Source organism: Polyodon spathula, chromosome 11 (genome assembly GCF_017654505.1).
Source record: "Polyodon spathula isolate WHYD16114869_AA chromosome 11, ASM1765450v1, whole genome shotgun sequence".
Classification (NCBI taxonomy): domain Eukaryota; kingdom Metazoa; phylum Chordata; class Actinopteri; order Acipenseriformes; family Polyodontidae; genus Polyodon; species Polyodon spathula.
The window spans coordinates 39895503-39907639 of NC_054544.1; the positions used below are offsets into that span (position 1 = coordinate 39895503).

The 12137-nt window shown below is 36.5% G+C and overlaps 1 protein-coding gene across 6 annotated transcripts in view; it reads right to left on the bottom strand.

Annotated features, from left to right (window-relative positions):
• Positions 1 to 9006: 9006 nt before the first annotated feature.
• Positions 9007 to 12137, bottom strand: part of LOC121322920 (activated CDC42 kinase 1-like) — a 98596-nt gene continuing 95465 nt past the window's right edge. For 5 of the 6 annotated variants that reach the window (XM_041263530.1, XM_041263527.1, XM_041263532.1 and 2 more), the window contains 3 exons: positions 11177 to 11272; positions 10041 to 10168; positions 9007 to 9303 (listed from right to left, as the gene is read on the bottom strand). In XM_041263530.1, coding sequence (XP_041119464.1) covers positions 9297 to 9303; positions 10041 to 10168; positions 11177 to 11272 — 231 coding nt within the window. In that variant the 3' untranslated portion in view covers positions 9007 to 9296. The remainder of the gene's footprint in view (positions 9304 to 10040; positions 10169 to 11176; positions 11273 to 12137) is intronic. The other variant, XM_041263533.1, reaches the window with a different exon arrangement.

The following is a 12137-nucleotide window of genomic DNA, read 5'->3' on the forward strand; positions in this document are numbered from 1 at the left end:
GGGCTTTGCCCTGCCCCCTTTTCATGTACAGGGCTCCTGGTCCTGTTACAAGCATTTTAAAAAAATGTTTACCAATGAGGATTTTGGGCTAATCCCCACAGTCAAACTTTTTTTTTTTTTTTTTTTTTTTTTTTTTCACAAGCCCAATGCATAATGTTAGCCCCATTAGAGGTTTCGTTTTCCTTTTAGTAAAGGCAACTTAGCAATGAAACAAAAAATGATAAACCCAACCTAAAACCTCATAGATAAGGTCAAGTATAGTTTTCCGAATAAAAAACATAATTTAAAACATAAGCAATTCAATTAAAAACAATACTTTTTACCATCTATATTTTTGGGAATTCTTAATTTCTTACCTGATTAATATTCTACTCTGTATGGTTAGTTACTAAAAGATTTACAGTTAGAATAAGGATTTCAAATATTCTAAAAAATGTATTGTTTGTTGACACCCATCAAGCAGCTCTGCGTATGGTGTCCAGACCTCACCCCTCCTCGAGTCAATCTTTACCTCTCCTTTAGTCAATCCTCACCCCTCCTCGACTCCATCGGCAGACATCAGACCTCACTCCTCCTCGACAATCCTCACCCCACCTTGACTTGGCCAGGGTGTCCTCGGCTCACCGCGCACCAGCGACCCTTGTAGTCTGGCCGGGCACCTGAGAGCTTGCCTGTTAGCTGCCCGGGAGCTGCGTTGTCCTCCCACGCTGTAGCTCCTGGGTGGCTGGATGGTGAATCCGCAGTCGGCTGTTGGCACACGTTTCGGAGGACAGCGTGCGTTAGTCTTCGCCGCTCCCGAGTCAGCGCAGGGGTGGTAGCGGTTAGCTGAGCCTAAAATAATAATTGGCCGTTTTCAAATTGGGAGAAAATAAAAAAAATAATTGGCAATGACTACATTTAAAAAAATTATTAAAATAAAATAAATAAATAAATTACGGAAATCTTTCACTTTTACCGTACTTCAGATCAACTAATCCTGAAACGTAATATTGCGTTAGCTAAAAAGGCAATGTAGAAGCCAATACACATGGAAGCTCAAAACACAAAAACTTATTCCTGTTCACACTAGCATTTTTATACCGGTATTGTTGCGGAACTGTACTGAAACATCTGTCCACACTGGAGTTTTTAACGGTATCGTACCGAAAACTCAAAAAAGAGCAGGTTTCGTACCGGTACTGTTCCGATACAAGTCAGAACAGCTTAAGTGTGGGCAGGTAAAACCGACATGGCATTGATACAGTTAATATTCTGAAGCATGAGCACATCTTGCTTCACAGTTTAAATACTTTAAACAACTTTACATTTTATAGTGAGCAATACGTTTATCGTGGCTACACCAAAAATGTGAGAAAATATTCTCTGCCAAATTAGTGATGATGACTATGAGGTAAAGTGTACTGCAGTGCAGTGCCTCTCTAAAATAAAGTCCCTTGTGAGGGAGTATCTAAAAGCAAAAAAAAAAAAAAAAAAAAAAAAAAGCGTTCCTAAAGCCGTGAAGCAAGCCCGCTGTCTTTGCAGCTTCATGCTTTTAAAGACGGCCAGTTGTTTTTCGCCTTTTTGTTCATCTCATCCTTTCACGTTCTGCCTGTCTCTTAATGATGATTGAACGCCAAAACAAAATACTGTACATGGACAGGACAGCAAAACATCCTGTTCTATATAACAGCGGATCCATTTCTAACAGATGTGACAACGGTCGTCATGGAAACGAGTTCAGAACCCCAACACTGTTGATTTAAACAGAGATGAATGTGGACAGGTATATCGCAACTGTATCGGTACTGTACCGGTATTGAAAAGTGAGTTAGGACAGAAAGTGGTTTCGTACCGGTATATTCTATACCGAAACTAACTGTGATAGTATGGTACTGATGCAAGTGTGAACAGGGCTTTGATCATGTATGCCTACTTAAAAAATCCAAGATGGCTATGAGAAAAAATAAATAAATAAATACAATTTTGTCATGGAATTTAGCATGTAGTGGTGCGTAGTGTGATTTACTCAGTGTGAAGCGGCTCACTAGAATGCAACCTGTTATTTTTCCAAACTGTGTTCCAAAATTGCGAAATCGTGACAGACTCAGATACAAGGAAGGTGTGGTGGAGGATAAGGAGAACAAATTACTTAGTTATTTGGGAGATAACAACATTAACATTGATTAGATAAGTAAACTGGACTGTTGCCCGAGGGAAGAGGGCGCATCAGCATAAGACAGTGATTAAGTGCTAGTCTTGTGCTAATTTTAGTTTTCAAATATTTTTGCTTTTGTACTAGTTTTGGGATTTACACAATTTGCCTTTATTTTATTTTTGTTGCAAAATTACTGTATGTGTTTATGTTTCAGGAATTTTACAGCAATCAACCCAAAATACATGAAGCAGTTTTTGTCTCTTGTTTTTCTGAAAAGAATAAAATAAATGAAGTTACTAACATTACCAAATTTTACAATCAAAATGCTTAGTTAATTCATTAAGTTAATTAGTGCCTCTTTGGCGTGCTCTGACCCCAGATAGAAAGGGTGGGGAGGAGAGTTGGTTGGCAGCCTATCCGGGTTCACCAATCCTGTACAGGAATTTGTACCCCCAGAATGCTGGCGGGAGATTGGGGTCTGAATGGCATGCCCGGGATTGTTGAAGGAAGGTGTGGTTTAATGTGAAGAAATAAATATTAGTGCATGGAGCGAAGTTGTGCAAGTGAGTGACAGAGGCTGTCTCCCTGAGAGCGAGAGGCAGACTGGAATTTAGCACAGATAGGTCTTTGTCATTTTGTTTTGCTTTGGCGTGTTATTTGTCCTGTGCTAATAAACTGCTGAATTCAAGCACGAAGCTACTGCCTGTGTGCAGCCTGCTTTCATTTTACAAGCAATGTTACAATATGTTATTTTAGGAAAATCATATTTTCATGAAATCAGTAAAAAGTGAAAGGTTTGCTTAAATTCCTCCCTGCAAAAGGTGTGTTTAAAGGGTGACCACGAGTGTTAGTGAAGGTGCTGTGTGGTGTGGTTTGTTTAGTTTTACTGTGTTATGTGATAAATAAATACAGGTGAGCGCTTCAACTATAGCATTTCTAGTCTCTGAGTCTCCTTTCTGACACCACCCTATCACAGGCTGATAAGGAGAAAAGGTTTTGCATTTGGTTGCCTAGCGCAGTAGAGCATGTCTGTGAGAATGTTGATTCACAATAACAGGACATGTAGGTAATAGGGGATCAGAGAATGTAAATATAAAATGGTACACTGTTAGCAAGAGAACAGTGTTTGATGGCTTCTCATCATGTACTTGATAATGACCAAGACAACTGGCAACATTAGACATGGGATTTGATAGTCACACATGTACAATAAGAGACACAAGACTACTAGCAAATGTACTTCTATTTCTGATTAAAAAATTGTATTTTTTTAATTTTGTAAATGGTAAAATATTTGTGAGCCCTTGCCTCTCATATCGCAAGTCACCCCTGCATTGTGAGAATTCAACTCAGCACAACATTGCCTCTCTACTCCACTGAATGAAAATGGCACTGAACTGTACTTTCAAAGGGCCTGTCTATAATTTAGATTAAACTGACACAAACCTGCACTTATAAAATAACTGTCAATATCATTTCTAAATAATAATAAAATACTATCACCCAATTGTATTTGTATACTTTACTTCAATGGATTTTATTGAAGTACAAATTATTATTATCAATGCACTTTAGTTTAATGATCTGTTTTAAACAGTCAGTAATGTATATGTAAATCTAAGGATGTTAGAAACAATACTGGACAGTTAATAACAATACTGACAGGCTATGCAACACAGTGTTATATTTACAAGGCATTGTTAAGACACCTTAACATGTGACAAAGCTTCAAACAAGTACAATGTTGTGATAAACAAAAGTTTACCCCTAACAGTGGGGTCTAATTTAACAGGACAGAATCTAGTTGGTTTTTTGTTCTTTGTTAATAACAGTAAAAACGTTTACAAACACGTGTATAGAAGATGTTAAAACGTAATCTGAAACTAAAGTGTGATGTAATGAAAACACAGTTTTGTTGTGTAATTAATGTCTTACACATAAGAATTTTCCATGCCTATGGCCAAATCACCTAGGGGCTAGATTATACAAGCAAGGGGGGCCTGTGATTCCCAGACAGAGAGAGAGAGAGGTATGTTCCCCTACTGAGCCAAGAGAACCATTTCATACACTGACAAAACCAAACGTTTTACAGTGTATAACATTTCAACACATGCAGTTTTGTATATGGGTAATGCAGGTAGGCATAGACTTGAAAGCTTGGAAATGTATGTTAATAGTTCTCTAAACATGAATGCTAGTCACATTTTGTGAATAAATACATTGAATGAATTTACCAGGGAAAACAGAATATTCAGGCAGACTGCAAAATGTTTCTACCCATCTTTATGATGCAGCAATTTACATAAATGCAAAGACATCTCCAGTGTTAGCATGTTTAGAACAAAGACATCTCCAGTGTTAGCATGTTTAGAACAAAGACATCTCCAGTGTTAGCATGTTTAGAACAAAGACATCTCCAGTGTTAGCATGTTTAGAAGTTTCTCATGAGTGAGGTTTGCCATATTCATGGAAATTGCACTTAAAATATATTATTTTATTTTTACATTAAAATACCATAAAAAAAAAAAAAAAAAAAAAACAAAAGATTCATGACTAAAATCAGAAAACCTAAACTTTACATAGCCATACAGGGCTGTACATAAAATTACATGAATCTCAAACAGCATCATGGTGATCACCATTTATTATTTTATATTTTATTTCTGTGCTCTGTAAACTGTGGGATTTGCATTTGTTTTTCATGGGTATCACTTTAGTTCGAGTTAAAATACAAAAGTAAAGCAGATACTGTATATACTAGACCCAAAAACTGTAGAGAGGCTGGATTGGACAAGTTCTACTGTACCACCCATCCTGATATATCCACATATCTGTATGGTTATACAATAAGGGAATTCAGTGAATTCTTGTTAAAACAAACTCAGATTAGACGAATTTCCTGAGGGTACGCATTTTTACAAAGTCCTGGGAAATGTTTACTGTCACTTATTGTATCGTAAATTATTTTGTGGAGTATGGGGCTGAAATACTGTTGTGTCTTGTGAGAAAGCTAATGAGGGGTAAGAAAATGTTTTAAAGCCTGTTTTTATGCTATACCACAATACTTTCTGCTGTGAAAGTGATGTTCTACTGTACATAACACACTATGACACTGTGCTTAAATCTGAAATGGTTGCAGCTGACAAAACATTTTCATAAGTTGTACCTGTCGTGTAGTTTCAGGTATCGGCCACAAAGTTTTGAAAGAAGCACGTTACTTGTTAAGCACAAGTTATATACATATTTGCCTGCCTTACTTTCAGGTATGTTTGCCCTGCTGTGGTGGAATAACCAAGGAAGTTAAACTGCAAACTAAGAACAACCGTAACACAAATTCACCCATGAAGCTTGCAGTGACCCAGTTAGCCCTGATCATTTCAACAAAGTTGTCCAAGCCAAGCAATGGGGACATAACACACATGCACTTAAAAAACAGATACAAAACAGTTCATATTTAATAAAAAATAGATTATATATTTTAAGGTTTGCAGCATTCTCTTTTTGTGCATTTCCTACACAATATAATTAACCCTTTCACACATTATACATATGGCATATGATACATCAAAACTCCGTCAACTGATTTCTTTATTTGTTGTTAACAAAAAAAAAAAAAATCACAAATATTTAACATTTCCTTGAATAAATAAAACGGGTCTGTTCATGTACCTGCACTGCACTCAAATAACTACCTGGGTTAACAAATACAAAATGAACTAATTATAAAACAATAGCAGCGAAAAAAATACAAGTACAACACAAATGTACAACACCCAGCCAATATGGATAGTACATCTACATTGAAAGAGCCCATCTTATAAATACCCTTTAATATTGTATACCCTTGTACAGTATACAATATTAAATCTCAAAGTATACAAGAAATGTTGCTGCATTTGAATGAAATAAGATCCAAGTAATCTCCTATATTGTTTGTTTGAAAACTGACATTGGGTTCAGATCAAATATTTACAAGTGAAGGAAAATTAACACTGCATAAAATATCCTTTGTCTATGAGTATGGTACAGCTTTAAAGCAAGTTTTGAAAACAAGTAATTATTTTAACCCACTGTGGCATACCTATTGTTCAACGTGTGAGTGTTTTTTTTATCCTAAATAGAGTTTGGCATTTCTGAGGCTTTTTTTTAGATTTGTGCTACAGAAGCCAAAAAAAAAAAAATCAATTATTAAATCACAATTTTAAATAAGTAACTTACAAGTCAAAACTTGTGCATGTTTAAAAATATATTTTTTATAAAACAGAAAACATGAAAGTGTATTTAGAGATGATTTACACATTTTTTTTGTTTGCTTTCCCTAGGTTACTTACTAAGTAGTGCCAGTCACAGAGATCCTTTAAACTTATCTGGGCATGGCGACATAACTCAGTTATGTCACCATGTCAGTTAAACAAACTTAAGTCAGTTAAACAAATTTGCAGGTTTTTTTTTTCTGTATTTATAGAAGGAATGTACCTTTTTTATATTATTTAAATGCAATTTTATTCAGCATCTGATTGTACTGTAATATATGTAATGCATAAAATACGTCATGGATTACGATATTAAAACAAAATGTGGTTTTGATTTTAGGGTTAAAACCTAATAAAGTCAGATTTCTGCCCCTCAAAAGGTTGTTCAGTTAGGTTTAGATGCTCAAATCCATGTTACCTAGACTGAAATCAATACAATAATATTTTAAGTTCCCGTGATGTGTGCCACACTGGGTTACAAATAAAAGGGCAAACTTTTCAAAAGCCTGCAAGTATCATGAATCTTCAATGTGAAGCAATCCCACTTTGTGTACTGGTGATATACTGAGAGCATACAGACTTGCTTTTTTTTAAAACTTGCAGCGGCAGTACTACAATGTCAAGCCATACACCTCAACCATGTGATTAACGAAAGGAAAAACACTGCAAACAGTCAAAGCAAACCCACACCCCACCTCAGGTGATGTTGGAGCACTGTGGGTTATTACCTGGAGACTGAACATGTCATGACAGGTGGGAAACCCCCCCCCCCCCGTAACTCGTAGGTCACAGTAAAAGGTGTAATTTATCAGACTACCGTTAATACTGCTTAAAGGGGCATGAAACTTCAGTTATGTCTGTCTTTTTGCAAGACGAGATACTTGCACGGGTGGCATTAATTATAAAGGATGTGATGCCTGTGTTACCCTGCTTTGTCTAGCATGTTACTAATTTGGTTGGTTAAAAGTCATTAAAGGCAATAACTGAATTTGTAAAGTAAGTTTACACCAAACCTCTCGTGACCTGAACACTCCCTGAACAGTCCTTATGCAGAGCCTAACATTGTGCTGTATGGTGCCAGATTATTAGGTGGTCTTGTGATGTTGTCTAATGTCCACTGAGGGAATGATTTGAATCTGGATGTGAAAGGCTAGTGCATCAGTCTCATTACCTTACTGCTTTTAATGTAAAGTAATATCTTCCAATAGCAGGCAAAATTCAGGGATAGAAATAAAACTCCCATGCATAGCAGTTTGATCAATTCCTGGTTTTAAAAAAGACATGGGGCTAATCAAGCACATATTAAAACATGGAATGTATCATTTCCATCCCTGGAATGCAATAATTCAAATTGTATGTATGCACAATTCTACATATACTATGCTCCATAATGTGGTCTATGCTGACTGATCTTCTTTGATGTGTGTGGGAGTGTAGATAAATACAATGCTGGCTTAAAGGATAAGGGTGAATCTAAGTCACACCAGTTATCTTGTAAGAATTCTTATGCTGCAGAACAAATGCAGTATTAAGTAGTGAGTAGCTTCAAAAGTAATTTTGATTGCTGTTTAATATTTCTCCTTACTAGCTTAGTGTACTTGCAGTCGTTCTAAGCGCTCCTGTATTCTGTTGCACCAATACTGAATTATTTCCCCTTTTCTTGAACTTCCTTTGAATAATGCCAAGTGCCTGGACTGAACAGATTTCCTCCTTTCAATCAAATCACGTGACAATATGACCTCTGTCAGCCCCGCCTTCTCTGTCCATCTCATTGCAGAGTGGGTGGGGCTAGTGGAAAGGAATGAGGAAGTATGTTCAGTCCAGGCATTTAGGATTTGCATGGCAAGCTCAAAGATTCAGATTCCATTTAGAATGACAGCATCATAAAATAAAACTAAAATTACATTTAAAGCTACTTTTGGTTTTAGTAAGAACACTATAGTCTTCATGACTTCAAACAAAGCTAACAGGCAAATTCAAGAAAAAGCAAACAACTTCCTTATTAAAATAATCTTTGTTGAAGCTTTGTACAGATGTGCCAGACAGAACACCTGGCAGAAGCCTTCTTTGCAGCAATTTCTGTCACGAGAAATAATCTTAAAGGGATTGGAACTAACAAAATAGTTCCCCAAATGTTCTCAGCTATGCACACAAGTTAATTATATAGGTCTCAAATGTGCAGTTTTGAAAGAAATTGGATTTGGTACTACGCTGTTCACCCCTTCTTTCCTGTCAATAACCAATCAGCTGCTTCCCCTCTTGACTGACATGCTTTTAGCCAGTAATATGCTTTGACCCAAGAGACTGGGCTGAAATAAAGACAGAAGTAAAGCAGTAATATACTTCCTTGGAGAAAAGGCAAGGCAATCCAACTTGGAACTGATGTTAACCTAGTGTAGTACCAGTCTGTTTTAAAATTAAAATGTCTGCTGTAATCTTTAAACACTGTGATAACTCTGTAACTAATGGAAGTGAAAACTGGGTAAGGTTTATGGAATTATTTTGTTAGCTACAATAATTATATATATATATATATATATATATATATATATATATATATATATATATATATATATATATATATATATATATATATATATATAAAACAAGTGAGCATCCCAGATAAAGCACGCTGTTTGGAAGTACACACACACACATACATAAACACATATACACACACACACAAGCAGAACTTTTTTCAGAAGAAATACTGGATTGGTTGGCATTGACCTTTAGCCTGAATATACAGTATTAAAATGGAAACAGCAGGACGTAGGTAGGAACTGTATTCAATAATCCTGTTGAGATTTTGTTCCTAGTCAAGCAGCAGTTTCTCTGTCCACACATTCCATAGACAAAACCAGTGGTGCCAAAAAAACTGAAGGATTTCAGTTCTTAATTGTAGTTTGTCATCGCCTATAAATAAAAACAAAAAAAGACAATATATATGAATTAATCTGATAATGGCGCCAAAAAGGGAAGTTCACCAAAATAAAAATAAAAACAAATATCGACAATGTAGTTAAAAGGAGCAGGTAACACGTAGAAGAGTTGTGCACAGAGCTTTGCCCTGCTTTAGTCATGAGACAACTAGTTCTGTATGTGACTTTCTGTAGTTGATGTGCATTATTATTCCTTCATGATAAAGTAAGGGTACAGTGTTTATTTATGACTCGATGTATTTGAATAAAAAATCAAAACAATTCGGACTACATTTACAACTGGATTTCCTAATAATAATACAAGGATACACACAGCAACGTGTTGCGTAACTTTAAGTTACCAGATAACAGACAAACACTAAAAGGACAACAATTACACCAGCAGCCTGGACAGGTGGTTAACCCTTTGAGTTCCTTCCCCTGGATGAGTGGGCTGTATCTATAACTACTATTGCAGAAAGTTCAGCAGGGATGTCAGTGGTTTACAATAATCAAATGAAAACCTACAGTCAACTGAAACTTCCCCCTCATTGTTTGTTAATTTCTACATGAAACTAAACTTGTCAAAACCAGTTTCTTTGTTTGAGAAGTGTTTGGATACTTCCCAGGTTTATGGAATGATCAGAATACATTGTATTCACATCACTTAGCTTTGTGCAGCGATATATGCAAAAGGACAGATTTAAAATGCCCTCTAATGAGACCCCATACCTTTGCCTCAGTGTGCTATAGGAGTCCAGTAGTTGTGAGCTAGCCAGTTCCAGATTCCAGTCATACGTTTCTAAGATTTTAAGACATTCTGCTCTTGTCTTCAGCCCCAGACAGAACAACTGCTCAACCTGGAAGAGGGCATCGGAAAAGATTGAATTTTATTTTTGCAGTTTCTGAACTGAATAATGATGGGAGGGGATATATTAAACTGAGGTGTGCTAGTTTACATTAATGTGACACTAAGCTACTACCTGTTGCACAATTCCTGTTTCTCACGTTGTATTCCCACACAGTACCAGCGCTTTTCCATTTTAAACTTGTGGTAACTGGGGTCTCCTCACTCGGTTTCGCAAAACAAAGCGATCTGGAATTGGCTGCGGATTCATTAACAAAATCTGGTTTTGGACCAGGTCATTTTTGGGACAAGGGAGGATGTGGACTCTCTTGTGTTAACCTCAGACAGGCATTTGTACAATCCACTACAGGGGACTTGTATATCAAAACAAAAAGTGTTCCCAAAGTATAAAAATCACAGTAAAGGGCTGAGCAATACAGTAACTGAATGGTAGCCGATTACAGGAGCTTTGTCTAATCAGCTGATCTGTTGAGAATGCCCGTTTTCTGGTTTAAACGTGTACATTTTGACAACAACCCATGATTTTTATGTTATTATTTATAGGAATATTACCTGCTTAAAGCCATCTAAGATACTCATAATAACTAAATAAGATGCATACAACAACTGCTTAACCTTTGACATGTCATACTCTATGTTGTTTACTGTACAGAGCAAGCTGGTGTCACTGTTGTACTGAAAATGTAAATGGTTGGCAGCTGTAATTCAAATGTTTCACATTTTATCAATGGATACCTTGCAATTGATTTGTGTTAGAGCATTTTACAGCACCAGGGAATCCACATGGATTGCACTACCCATTTATTTTAAGGGTGTGGTGCTGTAAAATGCTCTGACAAAATCCAACACTGGGTTATCCTGGCAGAGTATAGGTTGATCAAATCAGCCTCTGACTGTTTTAACTATTTTATCCTTGTTGCAAAATATTTGCTGCAAACAAATCGATATACCACTACATTTGTCATTCAGTTGTTTATCCATTCTAATCATAGAAAGGCACCTTGAGGTACTGCACAGCTTTGTGGACATTCCAGCAGTGGTTCTGTAGAGCCGCCTGGCACTCTTCCATTGTTACCCCGTGAACAGTTTCCTGCACCTGAACACAAAACAAGAAGGTACGAGAGGAAAAGGTCTGACCTGGAACTAAAAGCAATAGCCACTGCTCAAAAGAGGTACTGTAGGTGAAATGAAGACATATGCACCTGTGGCAGTGTCTTAGGAAAATTAGTTGCAATAATTAGTCTCCTCGGCCTTCTCCTCCTTGATACCTATATTTTTTTTTAATATCTACGTCTTAAAAAAGCATTCATTATTTGCTCAGGAATTTTGAAATAATTTAACTACTGTAAGGATTGTAGCTTAAGGATTTTATAGGAAGATAATGAGAAGGTACATTTGGGAAAGGTAGTCCCTAAAATCATTACATTTCTCAAGCAGGGTAGCTATTTTAAACACCCCTTTGGTTGCGAACTACATTATAAAACAGGTATGGTAATCAAGCATCAATGTGCATTCTCCTCCACCCCAAACTCTGCCTAGGGGCACATACTGTATGATGAACCAAAAAATTTAAATCAATTTCCAAGCACTGGTTCCTGTTTTCTTGTAATGAAAATAATTTGGTCTTCGCTTTATTTGTACTTTAAATTATGGATGTTTAAAATACAACTATAGAATTCCATGTTGCTGTTGCTTCCTGGTACCTAATGACACCCTGTTCATAGCGTTCTCCCCAGGAATTCTGTACAGTCGGGCGGCAGAACATTATAGCCGGGAGCACTTTTAACGGAAAAATAAACTTGCCTTGCATTAAATATAATACGACAAAGAATTTAAATAATGTGTTGTCTTTCGTTGCCTGTATTGAGTTTTTTCTGTTCTACATTTTCTTTTTCATTAGTGTTTTTTATTATGGTAAATAACCGTGCTTATTTAGGCGCTCTACGGTTTGACTGGGGAAA